Consider the following 23,900-nt stretch of genomic DNA (forward strand, 5'->3'; position numbering starts at 1 on the left):
GTCGTCAAGGCTTTGACAGCCAGAAGCGTCAGCAGCGCAGGTTGTCAAGGCTTCGACAGCCAGAAGAGGCGGAGGCAGCAGTGCAGGTCATCGAGGCTTTGACAGCCAGAAGGGGCTGTGGCAGAAGAGCAGGTCGTTGAGGCTTTGACAGCCAGACAGGGCAGCGGCAGCAGCAAAGGTCATCGAGTCTCTGACTTCCAGAAGAACCAGAGGCAGCAGCACAGGTTGTCGAGGCTTTGACAGCCAGAAGGGGCAGAGGCGGCAGCACAGGTTGTCGAGGCTTTGACAGCCAGAAGGGGCTGCGGCAGCAGTGCAGGTTGTCGAGGCTTTGACAGCCAGAAGAGGCAGACAGCAGCGCATATCGTTGAGGCTTTGACAGCCAGAAGAGGCTGTGGCAGCAGCACGGGACGTCAAGGCTTTGACAGCCAGAAGAGGCAGAGACAGCAGCGCATAACGTTGAGGCTTTGACAGCCAGAAGAGGCTGTGGCAGCAGTGCAGATCGTTGAGGCTTTGACAGCCAGAAGGGGCTGCGGTAGCAGCGCAGGTCATCGAGGCTTTGACAACAAGAAAAGGAAGAAGCAGCAGCGCAGGTCATCAAGGCCATGACAGCCAGAAAAGGAAGAGGCAGCAGCACAGGTTGTCGAGGCTTTGACAGCCAGAAGAGGCAGAGGCAGCAGTGCAGATCGTCGAGGCTTTGACAGGCAGAAGGGGCAGTGGCAGCAGCGCAGGAAGTTGAGGCTTTGACAGCCAGAAGAGGCAGAGACAGCAGCGCATAACGTTGAGGCTTTGACAGCCAGAAGAGGCTGTGGCAGCAGTGCAGATCGTTGAGGCTTTGACAGCCAGAAGGGGCTGCGGTAGCAGCGCAGGTCATCGAGGCTTTGACAACAAGAAAAGGAAGAGGCAGCAGCGCAGGTCGTCGAGGCTTTGACAGCCAGAAGTGGCAGAGGTAGCAGGGCAGATCGATGAGGCTTTGACAGCCAGAAAGGGCAGCAGCAGCAGGTCGTCAAGGCTTTGACAGCCAGAAGCGTCAGCAGCGCAGGTTGTCAAGGCTTCGACAGCCAGAAGAGGCGGAGGCAGCAGTGCAGGTCATCGAGGCTTTGACAGCCAGAAGGGGCTGTGGCAGAAGAGCAGGTCGTTGAGGCTTTGACAGCCAGACAGGGCAGCGGCAGCAGCAAAGGTCATCGAGTCTCTGACTTCCAAAAGAACCAGAGGCAGCAGCACAGGTTGTCGAGGCTTTGACAGCCAGAAGGGGCAGAGGCGGCAGCACAGGTTGTCGAGGCTTTGACAGCCAGAAGGGGCTGCGGCAGCAGTGCAGGTCGTCGAGGCTTTGACAGCCAGAAGAGGCAGACAGCAGCGCATATCGTTGAGGCTTTGACAGCCAGAAGAGGCTGTGGCAGCAGCGCAGATCGTTGAGGCTTTGACAGCCAGAAGCGGCTGCAGCAGCAGCGCAGGTCATTGAGGCTTTGACAACAAGAAAAGGAAGAGGCAGCAGCGCAGGTCATCGAGGCTTTGACAGCCAGAAAAAGAAGAGGCAGCAGTTCAGGACCTTGAGGCTTTGACAGCCAGAAGAGGCAGAGGCAGCAGCGCAGATCGTCGAGGCTTTGACAGCCAGAAGCAGCAGAGGTAGCAGCGCAGATCGTCGAGGCTTTGACAGCCAGAAGGGGCAGCGGCAGCAGGTCGTCGAGGATTTGACAGCCAGAAGCGTTAGCAGCGCAGGTCATCGAGGCTTTGTCAGCCAGAAAAAGAAGAGGCAGCAGTGCAGGACCTTGAGGCTTTGACAGCCAGAAGAGGCAGAGGCAGCAGCGCATATCGTTAAGGCTTTGACAGCCAGGAGGGTCTGTGGCAGCAGCGCAGATCGTTGAGGCTTTGACAGCCAGAAAAGGAATAGGCAGCAGTGCAGGTCGTCGAGGCTTTGACAGCCAGAAGAGGCAGAGGCAGCAGCGATGATGGTTGAGGCTTTGACAGCCAGAAGCGACAGAGGCAGCAGCACAGGTCGTCGAGTCTTTGACAGCCAGAAGGGGCAGCGGCAGCAGCGGAGGTCGTCGAGGTCTTGACAGCCAGAAGCATCAGTGTCAGCAGCGCAGGTCGTCAAGGCTTTGACAGCCAGAACAGGCAAAGGCAGCAGCAAATGTCATTGAAGCTTTGATATCCAGAAGGGGCTGCGGCAGCAGAGCAGGTCGTTGAGGCTTTGACAGCCAGACGGGGCAGCGGCAGCAGCAAAGGTCATCGAATCTCTGACTTCCAGAAGAAGCAGAGGCAGCAGCACAGGTTGTCGAGGCTTTGACAGCCAGAAGGGGCAGAGGCGGCAGCACAGGTTGTCGAGGCTTTGACAACAAGAAGGGGCTGCGGCAGCAGTGCAGGTCGTCGAGGCTTTGACAGCCAGAATAGGCGGAGGCAGCAGCGCAGGTCGCTGAGGCTTTGACAGCCAGAATGGGCAGCAGCAGCAGCGCAGGTTGTCGAGTCTTTGACAGCCAGAAGAGGCGGAGGCAGCAGTTCAGCTCATCGAGACTTTGACAGCCAGAAGAGGCAGAGGCAGCAGCGCATATCGTTGAGGCATTGACAGCCAGAAGGGGCAGCGGCAGCAGAGCAGGTTGTCGAGACTTTGACAGCCAGAAAAGGAAGAGGCAGCAGCACAGGTCGTCGAGGCTTTGACAGCCAGAAGAGGCAGAGGCAGCAGCGCATATCGTTGAGGCTTTGACAGCCAGAAGAGGCTGTGGCAGCAGCGCAGATCGTTGAGGCTTTGGCAGCCAGAAGGGGCTGCGGCAGCAGCCCAGGTCTTCGAGGCTTTGACAACAAGAAAAGGAAGAGGCAGCAGCGCAGGTCGTCGAGGCTTTGACAGCCAGAAAAGAAAGAGGCAGCAGTGCAGGTCGTCCAGGCTTTGACAGCCAGAAGAGGCAGAGGCAGCAGCACAGATTGTCGAGGCTTTGACAGCCAGAAGAGGCAGAGGCAGCAGCGCAGATCGTTGAGGCTTTGACAGCCAGAAGCGTCAGCAGCGCAGGTTGTCAAGGCTTTGACAGCCAGAGGAGGCGGAGGCAGCAGTGCAGGTCATCGAGGCTTTGACAGCCAGAAGAGGCAGAGGCAGCAGCGTAGATCGTTGAGGCATTGACAGCCAGAAGGGGCAGCGGCAGCAACACAGGTCGTCAAGGCGTTGACAGCCAGGAGAGGCAGAGGCAGCAGCACAGGTCGTCGAGGCTTTAACAGCCAGAAGGGGCAGCGGCACCAGCGCAGGTCGTCGAGGCCTTGACAGCCAGAAGCATCAGTGTCAGCAGCGCAGGTCGTCAAGGCTTTGACAGCCAGAAGAAGCGGAGGCAGCAGTGCAGGTTGTCGAGGCTTTGACACCCAGAAGAGGCAGAGGCAGCAGTGCAGGTCATCAAGGCTTTGACAGCCAGAAGAGGCAGAGGCAGCAGCACAGGTCGTCGAGGCTTTAACAGCCAGAAGGGGCAGCGGCAGCAGCGGAGGTCGTCGAGGTCTTGACAGCCAGAAGCATCAGTGTCAGCAGCGCAGGTCGTCAAGGCTTTGACAGCCAGAACAGGCAAAGGCAGCAGCAAATGTCATTGAAGCTTTGATATCCAGAAGGGGCTGCGGCAGCAGAGCAGGTCGTTGAGGCTTTGACAGCCAGACGGGGCAGCGGCAGCAGCAAAGGTCATCGAATCTCTGACTTCCAGAAGAAGCAGAGGCAGCAGTGCAGGTTGTCGAGGCTTTGACAGCCAGAAGAGGCAGAGGCAGCAGCACCAATCGTCGAGGCTTTGACAGCTAGCAGCGGCAGCGGCAGCAGGTCGTCGAGGCTTTTACAGCCAGAAGCGTCAGCAGCGCAGGTTGTCAAGGCTTTGACAGCCAGATGAGGCAGAGGCAGCAGCGCAGATTGTTGAGGCTTTGACAGCCAGAAGGGGCAGCGGCAGCAGCACAGGTCGTCAAGGCTTTGACCGTCAGAATGTGCTGCAGCAGCAGCGCAGATCGTCGAGGCTTTGACAGCCAGAAGGGGCAGCGGCAGCAGCACAGGTCATCGGGGCTTTGACAGCCAGAAAAGGAAGAGGCAGCAGCGCAGATCGTTGAGGCTTTGACAGCCAGAAGGGACAGCGGCTATTGCGCAGGTCGTCGAGTCTTTGACAGCCAGAAACGGAAGAGGCAGCAGTGCAGGTCGTCGAGGCTTTGACAGCCAGAAGATGCAGAGGCAGCAGCGCAGATTTTCGAGGCTTTGACAGCCAGAAGGGGCTGCGGCAGCAGCTCAGATCTTCGAGGCTTTGACAGCCAGAAAAGGAAGAGGCAGCAGCGCAGGTCGTCGAGGCTTTGACAGCCAGACAGGGCAGCGGCAGCAGCGCAGGTCATCGAGGCTTTGCCCGTCAGAATGTGCTGCAGCAGCAGCGCAGGTCGTTGAGGATTTGACAGCCAGACAGGGCAGCGGCAGCAGCAGCAGCACAAGTGGTCTCACTGGCAGAGCCTAAGTGACACCAGATAAAGTTGAGCAATGGACTCAATCCTGATATTCACCTGAGATGGTGGTGCTTTGTTTTGACCCCCAGGCTTGTTGTGACCCATGGAAGGTATAGAGCTGCTGCCCCCCCCCCCCTTATCAGACAACAAATATCATGTATTTCATAAGCATATATTTTCATGGTTTTACAGTTTTAGTGTGAGCTCAGTTTCTAAAAAGCACCTCTTGAACGGGTTATTTTGGGATTGATTCAGGTTGGCCCCCAAAGCAGCTCACTTCAAATCAATGGTCTCCAGCAAGAAGCACCCACCACGCATGACCCCTCCTGCCCCTTCTCATCCCAACGTGGCTGCAGCAGAAGCTAGGCTGGTGCTTCCATTTGGAACTATGGAGTTCTCTGCTGGTTTCTGGTGGGCCTGGACCCCGCCTTCCAACCTCTAGGGCTGGGCATGGCCCTCCCAATCTAACTCACCTCTGCTCTCACAGTCAGGTACATTTTGGTTGGAAAGGGAAGGAAAGAGTATGAGCTGGTTGGAATCATGCTGAACCAAACACATCCTAAGCTGGGTCTGAACTGCAGGAGGGTTTGGACTTGGCTCATAAAGAGCATGAGATGACGCTTGAAACTGGAGAAATCTCTTCAGTTCAAAGACTTAGTGGCCTCAATAAATATATGAAAAAAGCTTATTTGGACGAGCAAAGAATTATTGTTGTTGTTGTTGTTGTTGTTGTTGTTGTTGTTATTATGTCTCCCCACCCCGATACATAGCGGAACAAAGAGAAAAAAAGATATATAATAAACCAGCAGACATACAAAAATCAATCTTTAAAGCAGGCAAAAATAAATACATATGAACTTATACCAGCTTTAAGGTGTTTCCAATAGTACATATAAAAATGTAATTTTAAGAAAAATCTTAGCCTTCCAAAGGTGAAGACTTGCTCATCCATTAACGGAATACCTGTATGATTGCTGCCTGCAGTAACTTGCGCGCTAGGTCACGGAAGTGTCTGTATCAGAGTCGGACATCCCCTAAGTTGGAGCAAAGCCACTGTAAGTGCATCTTTTATTATGTATACATTCATCTTCTATCAAAAAAACACTGTCCATATATATTAGACATGATAGCAGTGAATGCAGTTGAAGTTGTACAATTAAATAAAAAATGTGTAAATACTAAAGAACATTTGACAGTTAAATTGTGAGGAATAAAGAAACCATTAGAAACATTAGAACAGGCATTCCCTGTTTCCAGTTCCTACCTCCAAGTAAAACGCCATGCCAATGGCTTTCTTCTTGTTGTTCGGACAGCACATATATTTCCGTGCCAATCGGGCAATCCTATTATACTGTTCTGTTGAGGAGGTGAACAAAGTCCTGAAACATAAGAGTAAGAGACAAAGAATTCACAAGTCTGAAGCTGGCAGGAAGAACCACCCAGCGTTCCTGCACAACAACAACCACCACCAGGTTACTTGAACGCTGAGCAGAGCCTCCCGCCTGCATTCGCTCCCTAAGATGCACACACATTTCCCCTTACTTTTTAGGAGGGGGAAAGTGTGTCTTATAGAGTGAACAATATGGTACATTTTCTGAAATAAATAAGAAGTTTATCCCCATTTCCCCAGAAAGCAGGCCTTGCTCTTCATGCCTCACCTGCCAGTCCTTTTCACCTTCTTACCTTGCCAGAAGACGAATGCCTTTGAAAAAGCTTTCTGGACTTGACAGCATATCCCAGCAGCTTTGCAACCCCAAAACCTCAAATTCGTCAAGGTATTCAACACGCCCAATCAGTTGTTTCAGGGCCTGCACAGCGGTCCTGAGTCAAGTGAAGGAATTAAGAATATTATATTTTAAAAATTTGTATACTGCCCTTCACCCGTAGATCTCCGGGCAGTTCACAACATAAAAATGCAAGTTAAAAAGCACAAAATACAGAATAAAAACAAGAACCAAAGCAAACCAATAACTCCTCTCCCTCTAACAAACACAGTTGAAAGGGCATAGGAGGTTAATCAGCCAATGGCCTGATTGAAGAGGACCATTTTTGCCTGGCATCTAAAGGCACCAGGCAAGCCTCCCTGGGGAGAGCAACCCACTAATGGGGAGCCACCACAGAAAAGGCCCCTTCTTGTGTGGAGGAGGCATGTGAAGAGGGGCTTCCGATGATGAGCGCAAGGTCTGGGTAGGTTCATCTGGGGAGTTTTAGGTCCTTGACATCTTGCAGTCCAACCCCAACCATCACCCCCTGCAGCCTCCCCCATGTTTCCAGCACAAGCGGCAACCTTTCGGCTGTGATGGAGACTTAAGGTTTCATGACACGTGAGTCCCACCACACCCAAATCAGCCCATCGTGCGGGAGAGTCTCCAACATCCTCTCCCATCCTAGTGTCCTTCAGATGTTTTGGGCTACAATAACTCCCATCTTCAGCCCCGTTGTGCTGGCTGGGGCTGGTGGGAGTTGTGGTCCAAAGTGACTGAAGAGCACAGGGGTTGGGGAAGCCTGGGTCTCCTAGCTATCTAACCTAAGCAGAACCTCCATGTCCAAATGAAGCCTATCTCTTGGGGGAGAGCTGAGCCATCACCACTATGGGTCAGAGAGAGAAGGGAGGCCCCCCCCAAATGCATTAGCAGGTCCCTTACATCAGTGGATCGAGATGCGAAGAGGGCTCCGGGATTAGACTTGCCACCCTCGAACCTCTTCTTCTCGCCTCATGGACAAAACAGATCTGAGTGCTAAGTGCAAACAGCAGGTGGTGGAACATGCTCTTCAGGATACCTGCAGCCTCAGGGAACGACAGGATATGACACAGAGCGTTGGTAGCCTGGAGGGACAAGGACAGGAGAACGGCATTCAGCAGAGGTCATCGTCAGATCAAGATCTCAGACTCAGACGCGACTCAGAGCCCCGGTCCATTTCCCTCAGTGTTGTCTACACTGACTAGCAGTGGCTGTCCAGGGTTTCAGGCAAGGAACTCCCCGACATGGAGATGCTGGGGCCCTTCTGCATACAAAGCAGGTGCTCACAGGATGGACCACTTATTAAGATGCACCCCCCTCCCAGCAAGAAGCCCCCAGCCCCATCCAGCTCCCATTCAAAACAATCCAGGAGAGAGAAACTGAGTGGTTTCGTACCGCCATTGGCATTTGAGAAGTGCTGCGTCGCCTGGAAGTGACTTCCGCTTTGGGGTCTTCATCCTGCAGCCTTTTCAGGAGAGGTCTCAGCAGCTTGACGCTGGAATACTGATCAGCGACCAAGGCCTTCCAGATCACCGTGGCACTTCTGCAATTTTTCAAAACAGAATTTTTCCCTTTTCCTTTTCTTAAAAAAAGTCAGGCCTTTGATATTTTCTTTATATTGCACATACATTAGCAAAGAAAGAAACCACAACTCGGAGCACAATTTTTTGCAAGTACGAAATTCAATATAAATAAATATAAATTAAGAAACCCCTTAAATCTACCCCTCCCCATTTTCACATCACAAAAACTTACTCATCACACTCCATCGAACAGTCCAACAGGCTGTCTACGACCGGCTGCATGCGCTTGGTGGCTAGGCTGACAAGAGCCGAAAGTGTCACTTCCTTAGTGCGGGTGTCGGGGATCTGGTGGAGACGGTTGTAAATCTCCTTCACAACCATAGGCAGCTGGAAGAAGATAAAAGAAGACCAGGATGAGAAAGTGTGGTGAACCTGTTTCTATTTTGCTTAATGTATGTAGGGTTTGGTGTCAGCGTTACTCGTGCCGGTTCTCTGCCGTTCACTTGTGTTCCTTTGGTGGTGAGAGAGGTTGGGGTGGCCTAGGGTGTGGTTGTTTGTTTGTGATTGGCTGTGGTGATCTTTGTTTTGAATCAATTCCAGTACCCTTTTGGTACTAGATTCTGGCTCCTGCAAAGTCAATACTAAATCGTCAGCAAATGCTTTCAGTTTGTACTGTTTAGCACCCACTTGTATGCCTTTAACCAATTGGTCCTTTCTGATCATATTTAACAAAACCTCCAGGACCGATATAAAAAGCAATGGAGAGATTGGGCAACCTTGTCGTGTTCCTTTCTCAATCTTAAACTCTTCTGTCACTGCATTGTTCACAATTAATTTTGCCTTTTGTTCTGAATAAATTGCACCTATACCATTTTCAAAACCTTGACCTACCCCCATCCCCTGTAGATTCTTCTTCATAAAACTCCAAGAAATGTTGTCAAAGGCCTTCTCTGCATCCACAAAAATCAAAACTGCCTTAGTATTGATATTCACTTGTAATTTTTCTAGAATATAAATTATATTCCTCGTATTATCAGACAAATGTCTGCCCGGGAGAAAGCCCGCTTGGTCTTTATGAATTTCTTCTACTAACACCCTTTTTAATCTTTTAGCCAAAATATCTGCAAAAATTTTGTAATCTTCCATTCTATTTCCTGGTTCATCAATTTCATATATTGTACTTGATATAACTTTATCTCTTTCAGGATCTCCTGTGATTTTGGTTTTGCTCTCAGCTTCTTCTCTCCTTCCTTTATTTTTTCCAAGATTTTATCCTTTTTTTCATTTTGGGTTCTCTTCTTGTTGACGACTCTTAACGACTGCAATAGGTCTTACAGGAAAAAGCAGGAAAGAGACTGGAAAGAGAAGCTGCTGAATTGCAACTTATTACCAAACTTAAAACCATGGAGAGACCTGGTCTGAACAAAGACATTGGATTCTTATCTCATTATACATGACAAAGCCACTTTTCACCTTCTCACCCCTTGCTTTTTCCTGTAAGACCTATTGCAGTCGTTAAGAGTCGTCAACAGGCTCATCACAGCTATCTGCCAATCACCCATTCCCACCACCCTTCTGAGTAATACCCATCCCCACCTTCTCACTATATAAAAGGGTCTGGTGACTTCTGTTTCAGTGTATTTGAAGAAGTGTGCATGCACACAAAAGCTCATACCTAGAACTAACTTAGTTGGTCTTTAAGGTGCTACTGGAAGGAATTTTTTGTTTTGACTATGGCAGACCAACACGGCTACCTATCTGTAACTCCCCCACAACAAACACTCTGCGAGGTGAGTGGGGCTGAGAGACTTCAAAGAAGTGTAACTGGCCCAAGGTCACCCAGCAGCTGCATGTGGAGGAACCCGGTTCCCCAGATTACGAGTCTACCGCTCTTAACCACTACACCACACTGGCTCTTCTTACTTCCCACACAATGCCTTCTTACTTCCCAGAAACAAGCTAATTCTAAGTCCGAAGAGAATGTTTGATTTAGAGGAAACCTGCTCCCCCTGCCTCCGTTTTGAGCCTTACGTCCTCCATTTCCATGCCGCATTCCTCAAGGAAGGACCTCAGGAGCTTTCCTGCAGCCTGAGAGACGGCTCTGTCTTCCACTGTCAGGTTGTCAATCGCCTTCAACACGACTTCGTTGATCTGGCTGGGCGTGAGGTGCTCCCCAAAAGCCTGGCACAAAGAAGAAAGAAGAGGGAGTTTTCTTCTGCTCCACACTCTGACCACGTTTCAGTAGTCCAAGGGTGCCTTCACAAACCAAGTGAAAGACATCTCCACTCTGCCTTGAGAGGGTTGAACTAAGTGACCCCCACGTCCCTTCCAACTCTACAATTTGGTGATTCTATTTATGTGTTTATTTAAGTAGCTGAAAGATTTTACAACAAACCAAACTAAAAGTCAGGTGACGCCTTGCTATTTTCGATCCACATCTTAAATTGGTTATGACATTGGAACATGAAGAGGTTCAATCTAAAATCAGACTAGAAAATTTTAAAAAAAAATCCCTCCAGGAACAGAGAGGGTGAATAATAGTGGCTATCCGTTATATAACCAATGCCTAACAGACTGGGTGGGAACCTGCCGGCTGTGTGTTTAGTTCTTAATATACAACAAAAACACCCACCACAAGGTTGGCATAGTCCACTGGCTTGGCAGTGCCTTGTGAAAGATGCATCGAATGAGTCAACTTTTCCTATTCTTTTTCCGCCCTGAGGAGCCCAAGGTGGCAATGCATGGTTCTCTCTCCTCCCCGTTTTAGTCTCATGAGGTAGGTTAGACTGAGAGACTGTGACTGACTCGTGAGTGGGGATCTGAACCCTAGGTCTCCCAGCACCTGGTAGAATTTCAATAAGTAGAATTCTGCATGCAGTTTAGGCTACCGGGCACTTGTCTTTGAGCAATTTATTCTAATACAATGCATTTCTGAATGTTATTTACACTAATAGCTCACGCATGGATTTTTTTACACACTGTTTGGCATTGCGAAATTCAAGGACATGTGAATTTCAAAGGCGGGTTGTGTTTCAGTTCTCCTGTTGTTTCTGAAAGCCTTGATCTGATAGCTTTGGCTTCCAGTGTGAACTGCTCTGAATCTCTCCCTCATCCCTAGAAGGCGTGGGCTGCCTGAGGGCAGGCTGAAGTTGGTGGGGCAGGGCCCCGTTGGCCCGAGTGAGCAAATCTTTGCTAACTGGGAGTGGCTGCGGTCTTAGCAATAAAGAGTACAAAAGGCCACCCCTACCTTGGCCACTTTTGCGATGTTGTAGTGGAAGAGAGAGGGCCCAGGGATGAAGAAGTCTTCTCGGACCCATCTGACCATGTTGCCTTTCTTATTTTTATTCCTCCTCTTCTCCAGTTCCTTACCTAAGCAGGGTCGGGTTTTGGAATATGCATGCAAAAGAACCCAGCATTAGTGCTCCCTGCTCAAAACCTCCAGTTTTCCCGCTGGGACCAACAAAAACAATTATTGGTTTCACCTCAAAAATTATAATTCGGAATTGGAAAAAAGGTTCAGAAGGGGGCAACCAAAAGGACTGGGGTGCTTGTGGAGCAAATGCTGGTTGCAGCATTTGGGGGGCGGTTCCGTTTAGAAAAACGGCGAGGAAGAGGAGACACAATGTATGGCTTGGAGAAAGTGGAGAGAGAAAGCTTTCTCTCTTGCCCTCATAACATGAGAACAACTGGACCTCCAATGAAACTGAAGTTTCAGGATGGTCCTTCTTCTTGCAATGCACAGCTAAACTCTGGAACTCCCTGCCACAGGAGGCACTGATGGCCACGGACCAAGATGGCTTTCAAAGAAGATGAGGCAAATTCATGGAAGAGAAGGCTACCCATGGCTATTAGCCAGGATGGCTATGCTCTGCCTCCATGGTCAGAGGCAGCAAAGTACAGGAGTAGAAAGAGCTTGAATTCTGCTTGCTGGATTCCCACAAGCATCTGATCAACCCCTGTGGGAACAGGATGCTGGACTGGGCTGGGCCACTGGTCAGGTCCAGAAGGCTTTTCTGATGAACATCAGCAGTGAATTCCTCCCCCAAGACTGCCCTCTCATCTCTGGCCAACGGGGTGTTGGCGTTAGGCCAGTGCTAGCACAATTCTGGCCCTCCTGAACTCCCTGATCAACCCCAGCAGCAGCCAGCATGGGCAACACTCAGGGATGATGGGAGTTGGAGCAGCCTCTGGAGGGCTACAGATCTCCCACCCTGCGGCTTACAAGAAACAAGCCATTTCCCAGCATCCCCCTCACCCATTTTGGCTATCATGATGTAATGGAGATGGTACAAGGCCTCTGCTGACTGCAGGCCAATCTCCTTCACGTTGTCTGTGAGGTGAAGGGACAAGAGCGCCACCAGCTGTCCAAGAAGGGGGAAATCCTGGGATACCTAAGAAGTGGAGAGAGAGAGATGCACAGTCAGCCCTTGTCCCACAGAGCCCAGCAAGAGAAAACCGTCTGGCATGCTTTCAGAAGAAGAAGAAGAAGAGTTTGGATTTGATTTATTTATTTTTTAATGGATTTTTATTAAGATTTTAAAGGTTAGGGAAAAAAAGATAAACAAATATCAATTTAAACAAAACAAAAAAAAAAACCCAGACAATTAAAAAAAACAAATCAAACCTTTACATAACTGTCAGAGCTGCCTCTAGGTCCCAGCTCACAGAGGACCAACGCTAGGCTGATGTTATGTACAAAAGTCTTTATTGAAGTTTAATTTCCATTTCAAAGCCAGGGCGTGCAGCCCTACGTCTAGACTCTAGATCGGCGAAGTCCCGTCTGAGTCTCCGCCCCTTCCACACCAGTTTAAGATCCTAGCACTGCTCCACCTCCTGCGCTGCACTCTTCTCCTCTGGGTCCTCCTGCCCGCTGGGGCATTGCCCTTTCTAGACTCTTCCGACGCTGAGTCGCTTAGCTCCTCCCCCTGCCTCCGGCGTGCTTTAGGACCCGGTTCCCAATCCTCACTCTCTGCTGTCCCGCGCTCCTGTACATTTGAACTTGCTTCTCGCGCCAACCCAGTGACCTTTCTCCTAACCATTACACTACCACAATAACTGTCAGGGGCTCAGGAGCAGAGGCACAGGGGAGAGAGGAAATGGAGAGCGAAGGGGAAGAATCGGAGGGCAGCGTAGGGGAGTATGAAAGTGGCCCGAGAGATTCCATGAGCTTCTCCAGCGAATCAGAAGATTCCCAGAGGGGGGCGCCGATGGCCAGTGCAAGGGGGGTCCCAGGGGGGACACACCAGAAGCAAGGGGCCAGCGGGGACTCCCAAAGCAGCAGCGGGAGATCAGGAACCAGCTCCTCCACCAGAGCGTGGTTTGGGGAAAGAGTCCCATGTATCAGGGCCAGCTTCTCCTCCAGCAGGGAGAGAAGATGAATCAGGGCTGGACACGCCTCTATCGCAGAGTGAGGGAACGGAGGGGAAGTCAGGTCCAGCTAGCCTCTCCGAAGGGGGAAGCAGTGACAGGAGCAGTGTAACGGTCAGGAGGAAGGTTGCCGGCTGGGCGCGCGCGCCAAGTTCGAATGTACAGGCGCGCGGAACAGCAGGAAACCCGGATTGGGAACCAGGTCCTAAAGCCCGCCGGAGGGAGGGGGAAGACTCAGGGGACTCAGCGTCAGAAGAGTCTAGAAAGGGCGAGACCCCAGCGGACAGGCGGGCCCAGAGGAGAAAAGAGCAAAGGAAGAGGTGGAGCAAGGCTAGAGTCTTAAACTGGTGTCGGGGGGAAGGAGATTCAGACGGAGCTTCAGCGGTCTAGAGTTTGAGACGTAGAGCTACGCGCCGCGGCTTTGAAATCGAAACTGAACTTCAATAAAGACTTTTGTATATAACAACGAACTGGCGTTGGTCCTTTGTGAGCTGGGACCTCGGGCAGCTCTGACAATAACTTTCTTTCCTTTACTTATTTCCTTGACTTCCTCACACCTCCCTTTTTTGTATTCTAGTTCAATTAGATATTTCAGCAAATCCTTTCCATCTTCGTTTTTATCCTAATAATTTATCTTAACATACTATAATTTTACATTCTCTTCTTTCACCAATTAACAATCCATTTTTACTTAGACCTTTATATCATTTCTGCTAAAACCACATAACTTCATTCCAACATCCTTCTAACATTCCTTAATTTTACAATGTTTCTGTAGATAAACTTTAAATTTCTTCCAATCTTCTTCCACCAACTCTTCTCCTTGGTCTCGGATTCTGCCAGTCATTTCTGCCAGTTCCATATAGTCCATCACCTTCATCTGCCATTCTTCCCAGGTGGGTAGACCTTGTGTCTTCCAATATTTTGCAATGAGTATTCTTGCTGCTGTTGTGGCATACATAAAGAAAGTTCTATCCTTCTTTGACACCAATTGGCCAACCATGCCCAGGAGAAAGGCCTCTGGTTTCTTCTGAAAGGTATACTTAAATACCTTTTCATTTCATTATAGATCATCTCCCAGAAAGTCTTAATCCTTGGGCATGTCCACCAAAGGTGAAAAAATGTACCCTCAGTCTCTTTACATTTCCAACATTTATTATCGGGCAAATGATAAATTTTTGCAAGCTTGACTGGTGTCATGTACCACCTGTAAATCATTTTCATTAAGTTTTCTCTTAGGGCATTACATGCCGTGAATTTCATGCCTGTGGTCCATAACTGTTCCCAGGCAGCCATCATAATGTTATGTCCAACATCTTGTGCCCATTTAATCATAGCAGATTTCACCATTTCATCCTGAGTATTCCATTTCAACAGCAAGTTATACATTCTTGACAAATTCTTAGTTTTAGGATCTAACAGTTCTGTTTCCAATTTTGATTTTTCCACCAGAAAGCCAATTTTCTTATCCAAATTGTAAGCCTCCATTATTTGGTAATAATGAAGCCAGTCTCGTACTTTGTTTTTTAGTTTTTCAAAACTCTGCAGTTTTAATCTGTCCCCTTCTTGTTCCAAAATTTCCCAATATTTCGGCCACTTGGCCTCCATATTGAGCTTTTTCTGAGCCTTTGCTTCCATTGGTGACAACCACCTTGGAGTTTTGTTTTCAAGCAAATCCTTATATCTTATCCAGACATTAAACAGTGCTTTCCTGACAATATGGTTTTTAAACGCTTTATGTGCTTTGACCTTGTCATACCACAGATATGCATGCCACCCAAATACATTATTAAAACCTTCTAGGTCTAAAATGTCTATGTTTTCAAGAAGCAGCCATTCTCTCAGCCAACAAAATGCGGCTGATTCATAATAAAGCTTAAGGTCTGGCAGGGCAAATCCACCTCTTTCTTTAGCATCAGTTAGTATCTTAAATTTCTTGCCCTGCCAGACAAATCTAGAGATATCTTTCTGCCACTTCTTGAAACAATCCATTTTGTCCAAAATTTGCAGTGTTTGAAACAAAAACACCATCCTTGGCAATACATTCATTTTTATCGCAGCAATTCAGCCTAGCAATGATAACTTCAAATTTGTCCATATTTCTAGATCCTTTTTCACTTCCGTCCAACATTTTTCATAATTATCTTTAAATAAATTCACATTCTTAGCAGTCATGTTAACCCCTAAGTATTTCACTTTCTTAACCAATGTTAATCCTGTCTCCTTCTGAAACTTCTCTCTCTCAATCACTGTTAGATTTTTCTCTAAAACCTTAGTTTTCAACTTATTCAACTTAAATCCTGCGAGCGGTTGCCGAACAACTCCAGGCACGCCTGGAAGAAGCGGACCATTTGGATCCCTTCCAGTCGGGATTCAGGCCTCATCATGGGACTGAAACTGCCTTGGTCGCACTGGTTGATGATCTCCGGCGGGCTAGGGACAAAGGTGAGAGCTGTTTCCTAGTTCTGCTGGATCTCTCAGCGGCGTTTGATACCATCAACCATAACATCCTTCTGGACCGTCTTGAGGGGCTGGGAGCTGGGGGCACTGTCATACAGTGGTTCCGCTCCTTCCTCCTGGGCCGTGTTCAGAAAGTGGTGGTGGGGGATGAGTGTTCAGACCCCTGGGCTCTCACTTGTGGGGTGCCTCAGGGTTCTGTCCTCTCCCCCATGCTTTTCAACATTTACATGCAGCCGCTGGGAGAGATCATCAGGAGGTTTGGGCTGGGTGTTCATCAGTATGCGGATGATACCCAGCTCTACCTCTCTTTTAAATCAGAACCAGTGAGGGCGGTGAAGGTCCTGTGTGAGTGTCTGGAGGCGGTTGGAGGATGGATGGCGGCTAACAGATTGAGGTTGAATCCTGACAAGACAGAAGTACTGTTTTTGGGGGACAGGAGGCGGGCAGGTGTGGAGGATTCCCTGGTCCTGAATGGGGTAACTGTGCCCCTGAAGGACCAGGTGCGCAGCCTGGGAGTCATTTTGGACTCACAGCTGTCCATGGAGGCACAGGTTAAATCTGTGTCCAGGGCAGCTGTGTACCAGCTCCATCTGGTATGCAGGCTGAGACCCTATCTGCCTGCGGACTGCCTCGCCAGAGTGGTGCATGCTCTGGTTATCTCCCGCTTGGACTACTGCAATGCACTCTACGTGGGGCTACCTTTGAAGGTGACTCGGAAACTACAACTAATCCAGAATGCGGCAGCTAGACTGGTGACTGGGAGCGGCCGCCGAGACCATATAACACCGGTCTTGAAAGACCTACATTGGCTCCCAGTATGTTTCCAAGCACAATTCAAAGTGTTGGTGCTGACCTTTAAAGCCCTAAACGGCCTCGGTCCAGTATACCTGAAGGAGCGTCTCCACCCCCATCATTCTGCCCGGACGCTGAGGTCCAGCGCCGAGGGCCTTCTGGCGGTTCCCTCATTGCGAGAAGCAAAGCTACAGGGAACCAGGCAGAGGGCCTTCTCGGTAGTGGCCCCCGCCCTGTGGAACGCCCTTCCAGCAGATGTCAAAGCGATAAACAACTACCTGACATTCAGAAGACATCTTAAGGCAGCCCTGTTCAGGGAAGTTTTTAACGTGTGATATTTTACTGTATTTTTGGTTTTTATGGAAGCCGCCCGGAGTGGCTGGGGAGGCCCAGCCAGATGGGCGGGGTATAAATAATAAATTATTATTATTATTATTATTATTATTATTATTATTATTATTAACATGACCAAATTCTTGAATCAATTCCAATACTCTTTTGGTACTAGATTCTGGCTCCTGTAGTGTCAATACCAAATCATCAGCAAATGCTTTCAATTTGTACTGTTTAGCTCTGACTTGTATACCTTTAATCAATTGGTCCTTTCTAATCATATTAAGCAGAACCTCCAGGACCGATATAAAAAGCAATGGAGAGATTGGGCAACCTTGTTGTGTTCCTTTCTCAATCTTAAACTCCTCTGTGACTACATTGTTTACAATTAATTTAGCTTTTTGTTCTGAATAGATTGCACCTATACCATTTTCAAAACCTTGACCTACCCCCATTCCCTGTAAATTTTTCTTCATGAAACTCCAAGAAATATTGTCAAAGGCTTTCTCCGCGTCCACAAATATCAAAACTGCTTTGGTGTTAATATTCACTTGTAATTTTTCTAAAATGTTAATTATATTCCTCGTATTGTCAGACAAGTGTCTCCCCGGGAGAAAGCCCACTTGATCTTTATGGATTTCTTCTACTAGTACCTTTTTTTAGTCTTTTAGCCATAATATCAGCAAAAATTTTGTAATCCACATTGAGCAAAGATATGGGGCGGTAGTTCTTAAGCTGTGTCTTCTCAGACTCTGTTTTCGGTATAAGTGTAATATAAGCTTCCTTCCACGACTCTGGTGCCTTTTTCCCTTCCAGTATTTCATTGCAAACTTCCTTTAAAGGCTGTACTAGCCATTCTTTCAAGGATCTATAATATCTTGAAGTGAAACCATCCAGCCCTGGGGTTTTGCCCAATTGCATGTTCTGAATGGCTCCTTCTACCTCCTGTTCTGTTATTTTATAATTCAACATTAGCTTATTTTCTTGAGAGATTTTTTGTAATCCATTTATTTTCAAAAATCGATCAATGTCCATTTCTTTCTGAGTCTCCTGTGTATATAGATGTTTAAATACCTCTGAAAGCACTTCCTGATCTCCACTGGATTCTGTATATTCTTTCCCTCCACTTCCAAATTAGTAATAGTATTAAGTTTTTGTCTTTTTTTCATTTGCCAAGCCAGCAGTTTCCCACATTTATTTGCCGATTCAAATGTCTTCGGTCTCATCTGTTTGATCTTCCATTCTATTTCCTGATTCATCAATTTCATTTTGCATAAAGTATTACTCCTCTTTTCTTAACTTTGTCTGATGAAATAAATTCATGTCCCAATCTTTTATTGCTCAATATCTTCCTGTGTAGCCTTATCACATGTGTTTCTTGTAGACAAATCAAATCCAATTGTTCTTTTTTTAATAAATGAAAGACTCTCGCCTTTTTTCCGGGGAGTTGAGTCCATTCACATTCCAGCTTAATACTTGCAGTGCCATGATGTAGTTACTCTGCTTATCCTCCAACAGCACTTAGTACTTTATCTATTTCTGTCAGTGGTGTTGATTTCCCTCTTTTTGGTGAACTTCTGTCCAAAACTCCTGGCTCTTTTCCAAGTTCTTTCTGCAGATCTTCTCCATGGTTTCCCCAAAACTTATCTTTTTCCTCCACTGATCTTATCTTTATCTTTCTTCCTTTAAAGCTAAAGAATAGGCCTTGGGGAAATTCCCACCTGAAGATGATTTTGTTCCTTCTCAACAGGGCAACCAAATCTCCAAAGTTGGACCTAGGATCCAAAAGATGTTGTCAGGGACCTGACATTGGAGCGTGAGGTGGAGGCTGGGCTCCAAAGCGATGCAGGAGAGGGGACCAGCAGGAGGGAAGGAATTCAACGTAACACCAGTAGAGAAGGGAGGGAGATGGAGGATTCAGAGAGAGGTCTCCGGGACCCTTCATCTGAGACCAGTGGAGAGAGCACGGGCACGCCTCTGCCCACTCCTTCCTTGCACAGAAGAGTCCCACGCAGGGAGATAGGCGGAGACTTGGCGTCAAACAGCTCTTATGCTGGAAGAGGTTCAAGAAATGCCCACTGACGGATTCTGCAAGCGACTGAACGGCCACGGAGTGAGGGCTTTCAGCCAAAAGCATGGTTAGCCAGGCAATCTAGCCAAAAGTGACGGCAACTTACGCACAAGTAACCCCTTATAACCATTACAGATGTTTCGGTATATCTTTAAAGATTTCCACTCTTGACTGCAGAATTGTCAAAGAATTCTGAAAGTGCAGACCCAAAATTTTATCTCTCTCTTCTTTAGATCGGAGAGTAATCAGACAGTCCCTTATTTTATTCTTGTTTCCTCCTCTTCCAAGTCTGAAGGCCCTCACGATTTTGAATTCTTCTTGTTTCAAATCCAACTTCCAGAACTCTGCAAATTCTATCAAACTGCCCTTCTCTAATTCAGGTACAGCTCTAATCCTTAAATTCGTCTGTTTTTCCTTAAGTTCAATCATAGAAAGTGTCAATTTATGGTCCTCAATTTGCCTCTGTAGATCTGGGACTTTCTCTGTTTCCAATTGTGTTATCTTAAATTCCACAGCAGCAGCTTTTTCCTTAGCTTCATCTGCAGTCTGTCGGATCAAAGTAGATTCCTGCAACAATTTCTGAATAGATTCTGTATTAGTGTTCACCTTTTGTCCCAAGCTATTTAAGCTTTCTGTATTTAAGTCAATTTTAGTGGTTGCTGCATCTACCTTCACTTTTGCCTCGTCCACTGTCATCTTTGTCTCTTCAACCGTCTTATTTGTCTCTTCGACCCTCTTATTAAGTTGCTCCAAAGATTCATTAATCTTGGCCAGTGCAATCGCTAAAACATCTTCTGATGACATTCCACTAGGCTTAGATTGTGTTGGTACAGTCGCAGATGGGGTAGGGAGACCAACGGCTGATGGTCTTCACTGCCAAATCTTCCCAGACCTTGTTGTTTTGTCTGGGAATGACGAGTCTACTTTTTCTTTCCCATGTGCCATAACACTTAAACAATAGAAGAGCCAAGGTCAATCCCAGCTACACAGTTTCTCTTTGCAAGTGGAAAATTCCCCTAGTATCGATTTCAGAAACTTCCTCTAGGTGGAAACAGTTGCAATAGTCCAAAATGACACCTTTTAAACTCAAATAAAAAAATAAACACTTCCAATTTTTTGTTACTTTCCAGTTACTTTCCCTCCTTTTTAAGAGCAGAAGAGGACAACTAACCACAATGTATCTCTCTTGCTGAGCTAGCTGTCAGCAAGTCGTCTATTCACAGTTAATACGCAGTTCAAAGCACAACAGTCTTTGTCTATTGGCAGCCCGTTCCCAAGTTTTGAGCGGTGGATTTTAACTTCTTTCCCTCTCTCTTGCAGGTATATATAGTCCAAAACTCCCCCCTCCTTCCCCTGCTTCCTGGGGGGGGGGTTGATACTTTTTGTGTTAGGAAATTAATCCTTTCCAGTCGGATTTCCAAAACTTTAGCTTGTAGTCTCTTTGCTTTGATCTATTTACAAAAGCGGAAGGCGGACTTCCTGTTTAAACCTCCCCGCATCGGTGCCAAATTAAGTCTTTTTCGTCCTTTTATACTTCCAATTTTTCCTATTCACGGGTAGTTGCTTTTGAGGTCGAATTGTCACAGGAAGAAGTCAGCGCTCTCCGGTAACGGCTGTGCGGCTTCGCTCCAAGGAAAAAGCAGTTGATTCACAGCACCGCGCCGCTCACCCTGCTTCGCTCTGGAACCGTAATCGGTATTCCCTGCGAATTGGGGGGGCCCAAAAGGTGCCCGCTGAATCCCACGCTCACAGGCTTCTCCCGCCTGTGACTTTTGAAGGGTCTCCACTTCGCCATAGCGGTACAGACCCGATTTCCTCGAAGCAGATCCTCCTAGTCAGAAGGATTCCGCCATTACCGATGGCGCTAACCCGAAAGTCCCCAAGAGTTTGGATTTGATATCCCACCTTTCTCTCCCTTTAAGGAGTCTCAAAGCGGCTAACATTCTCCTTTCCCTTCCTCCCCCACAACAAACACTCTGTGAGGTGACTGGGGCTGAGAGACTTCAAAGAAGTGTGACTGGCCCAAGGTCACCCAGCAGCTGCATGTGGAGGAGCGGAGACGTGAACCCGGTTCCCCAGATTAGGAGACTACCACTCTTAACCACTACACCACACTGGCTCTCAGTCGGCAAAGGTGGCAGAGGGGCACAGGGCAAGAGAGCTGTGCTTAGGTGGCCCACCCTAGGCTTGCCCCAGGGCTTTTTCCCCAGCCAGAACTCACTGGAACTCAGTTCTGGCTGTTGAATGGTTGAATGTTGAATGGTTGAATGTTGAATGGCTGTGTCAGCATTTGGGTGTAGTATATAAGGAGCAGCACCTAGCTCTCCCATTACCCTGGGGGATTGGTTGGTGGTTGGGTCTGGTTTGTTGTTGATGTATTTAGTGTTTTTGTTTTTGTTATTAAAACCTTGTTTAAGTTATTTTTGAGTCCTTTTTTAATGCATGGTCTCCCCAGCAAGCTCTCTGCAGTGCTACTATACTGCAAATAGCTAACATCTTTGGTTATGGGCCCAGCTGCTGAGTGGATGACTGCCTTATTTTGGACTCTGAGAAAGCTTTGAAAACTCCTTCTCCTGCTAGTGTAGTTTCTGTGGGTCTGGAAGAGTTCCAGAATGGTTGACCGGGTTCCAGAAGCTGAGAAGGCTCTGGTGTTCCCACAGCTAACAGATGAGAACTATAGTTTATGGTCTTTTCGGGTGGAGGCGCTTTTGACCTCTAGAGAAGTATGGACCTATGTAACTGATGACCCTCCTGACCCTGTAACTAATGCTTGGTCGAAAGGAGATGCAAAAGCCAGGGCAATAATTAATTTGGCAGTCAGTGACCAGCAAGTAGTCTATATAAGAAATAAGAAAACTGCCAAAGAAATGTGGGACAGTCTTGCAGCAGTGCATATTAGAAAAGAGTCAGTGTCTGCATTGACGTTTTTCAAGCAGCTGTACCAGACCAAGTTGCAGCCTGGTAGTGATTTGGCAGCACACTTGAGACGTCTGGAGGCAATACACTGCGAATTAATTCGAAGGGACATGGAGATACCTTATATTCAGTATGTTTTTATCATTCTTTCTTCCCTTAATGAGGACTTTGATGGTGTAGCTAGCCAGATATCTGCCGTTCCACCAGCACAATTAACCGTGGAAGGGGTAACGGCATGATTAGCGGACTTCCGGGTTAGCGCCATCGACAATGGCAGCATTCCTCTGACTGAGAGGAACCCGCTCCGTGGAATTCGGGTCGTACCGCCGCGGCGAAGGCGGAGACCCTTTAGAAATCCCAGGTGGATGAAGCCTGGGAACGTGGGATTCGGTTGACACCAGGAGCGCTCCCCTACCCACAGGGAAACCCCTTTTCAGGGGTTCCGAAGTGACGTGGGGTGAGCAGCGCGGTGTTTTGAATCGACCGCTATTTTTACGGAGTGAAGCCGCGTAGCCGTTGCCAGAGCGCGCTGACTTTTTCTTGTGGACAAATGGATTTTAAACAACAACCCGTGAGTAGAACGGAAATTGGAATTCTAAAGTATTTAAAGTTTTTTTTTTTAAAAAAAAATAATTGGTACCGATCAGGGAAGGTCCAAACAGGAAGTCCGCCTCCCCTTTCTGTAAATAAACTGAAGCAAAGAACCAGTTAACTAAGGTCGTGGAGAGTTTTGTGTAAAGGACCTAAATTCCATTGATTGAAACTATCATCAATATCTTTTTTGAAAGCAGGGGAACCTGCAGGAGAAGGTTAAAATCCGTGAAATTGAAGTGCCACATCCCCAGACCCGGGAGTGGTCTGTGTGAGCCCGTTGACAGTGATTTGACAGCTGTCAAGTTAGCTGTTAGGATACAAAAGAAGGACTTTGTTTCTACTGCCTGTTTTTGTTACAACTTTATGTTTAAAAGGAAGAAAGGAACTGTTATAATTCAATGTATGGGACCTTTGGGTCTGTGCTGGAAGGAGTGAAAAAGAATTTGAATCCCTCTAGAGAGAGCTTTGGGTTATTGTCGTAAGGATGCAGCTAAAGATAAAAGCCTTGAGAAACTAGTTTTTGACCTTGGACTATTTAAGTATGGCTGTTAGGAAGGAAATCGAGTGTGAACTGAACAGGACATTTTATCTCTTGGGAAAGCTGCAAGACCAGATAAATGTTATGGCTACTAACGTGGTAATCTTGGAAACAAAAGTAGGTTTTGGCAAAGAAGTGGACAAGAACCAAGCACAGGAACCTCTTTCAACTGAACAAATTGAAAAATTTGAAAAGGAGAATCTTGTTGTGAGCAAAGTGAGGAAAGGGGGAGCCGTAACCCTACAGAGGCCAATAGTGGATTACTACTTGAGGCCCTACATGATGACAACTAGGAGAAGTAAATATTTGGAGATGGAAGCCTGGTTTGGCCTGGAAGATGAAAGATGGAGAGATCACCCTATGTGGAGATCAAATGACCTTTGGAATATAAATCCGAGCCAGGTGGAGATTGGAAGATTGGAGCTTTGGGGGCCTTTGGATTTGAAAAGAGTGTGAAACAAGATTTGGAATACTTTATAGGCCCTACTTTTAACTATGGAAGTTTGGCAGGAAGTAATATGATGACTGTTGGGTTGGGGCTTCCCCAAGATCTGATTTTCAACATTAAAGACTATCAAAAAGACTGGCAGAGGGGACAGACTTAGGAGCCTCGGATTTAAGATCTCCGGGCTGATGGTTTTCTGAGATTAATGGAACTATTGAGGGGCTGAAACCGGGGAGGGGATTTGGTGAAAGAAAATTGGGAATCTAAAGTATATATAATATAAATTTGTTTTTTTTTAAATGAGAGATGGGAAAATCGCGGAATTGAATTTTTTCTTTGACCTTAGGGGAAATGTCTTAAGAATAAGTACAGATATATAAGTTTTAATGGGAAATAAGATTAAACAAAGTTAAAGTGGATGATAACTTGGTGAAGGAAAGAATGGAAAATTACAGTATATTAAGATAAGATATGAGGATAAAATTAAGATCAAGGATGTGTTGAAATATTTATATGAATTAAAATATAAAGAGGGGAAGTATAGTATGTTAAGATAAACTATTAGGATAAAAACAAGGTTGGAAGGATTTGCTAGAATATCTAACAGAATTAGAATACAAAAATGGGAGGCACGAGGAAGTCAAGGAAATAAGTGATTGCAACTAAGCGAGTTAAAGGTTTGATTTGC

At 47.3% G+C, this 23,900-nt stretch overlaps 1 protein-coding gene across 1 annotated transcript in view; it reads right to left on the minus strand.

Moving 5' to 3' along the window:
* Positions 1-7,529: 7,529 nt before the first annotated feature.
* LOC309346370 (maestro heat-like repeat-containing protein family member 7) overlaps positions 7,530-23,900 on the minus strand; it is a 36,605-nt gene continuing 20,234 nt past the window's right edge. Inside the window, exons 8-11 of the mRNA XM_081870054.1 lie at positions 11,952-12,087; positions 10,944-11,065; positions 9,728-9,877; positions 7,530-8,083 (exon numbers count right to left, since the gene is read on the minus strand). Coding sequence (XP_081726180.1) covers positions 7,925-8,083; positions 9,728-9,877; positions 10,944-11,065; positions 11,952-12,087 — 567 coding nt within the window. The 3' untranslated portion in view covers positions 7,530-7,924. The remainder of the gene's footprint in view (positions 8,084-9,727; positions 9,878-10,943; positions 11,066-11,951; positions 12,088-23,900) is intronic.

The sequence above is a fragment of the Podarcis erhardii genome (genome assembly GCF_964252035.2).
Source record: "Podarcis erhardii genome assembly, chromosome: 7".
In the NCBI taxonomy this organism is placed as follows: domain Eukaryota; kingdom Metazoa; phylum Chordata; class Lepidosauria; order Squamata; family Lacertidae; genus Podarcis; species Podarcis erhardii.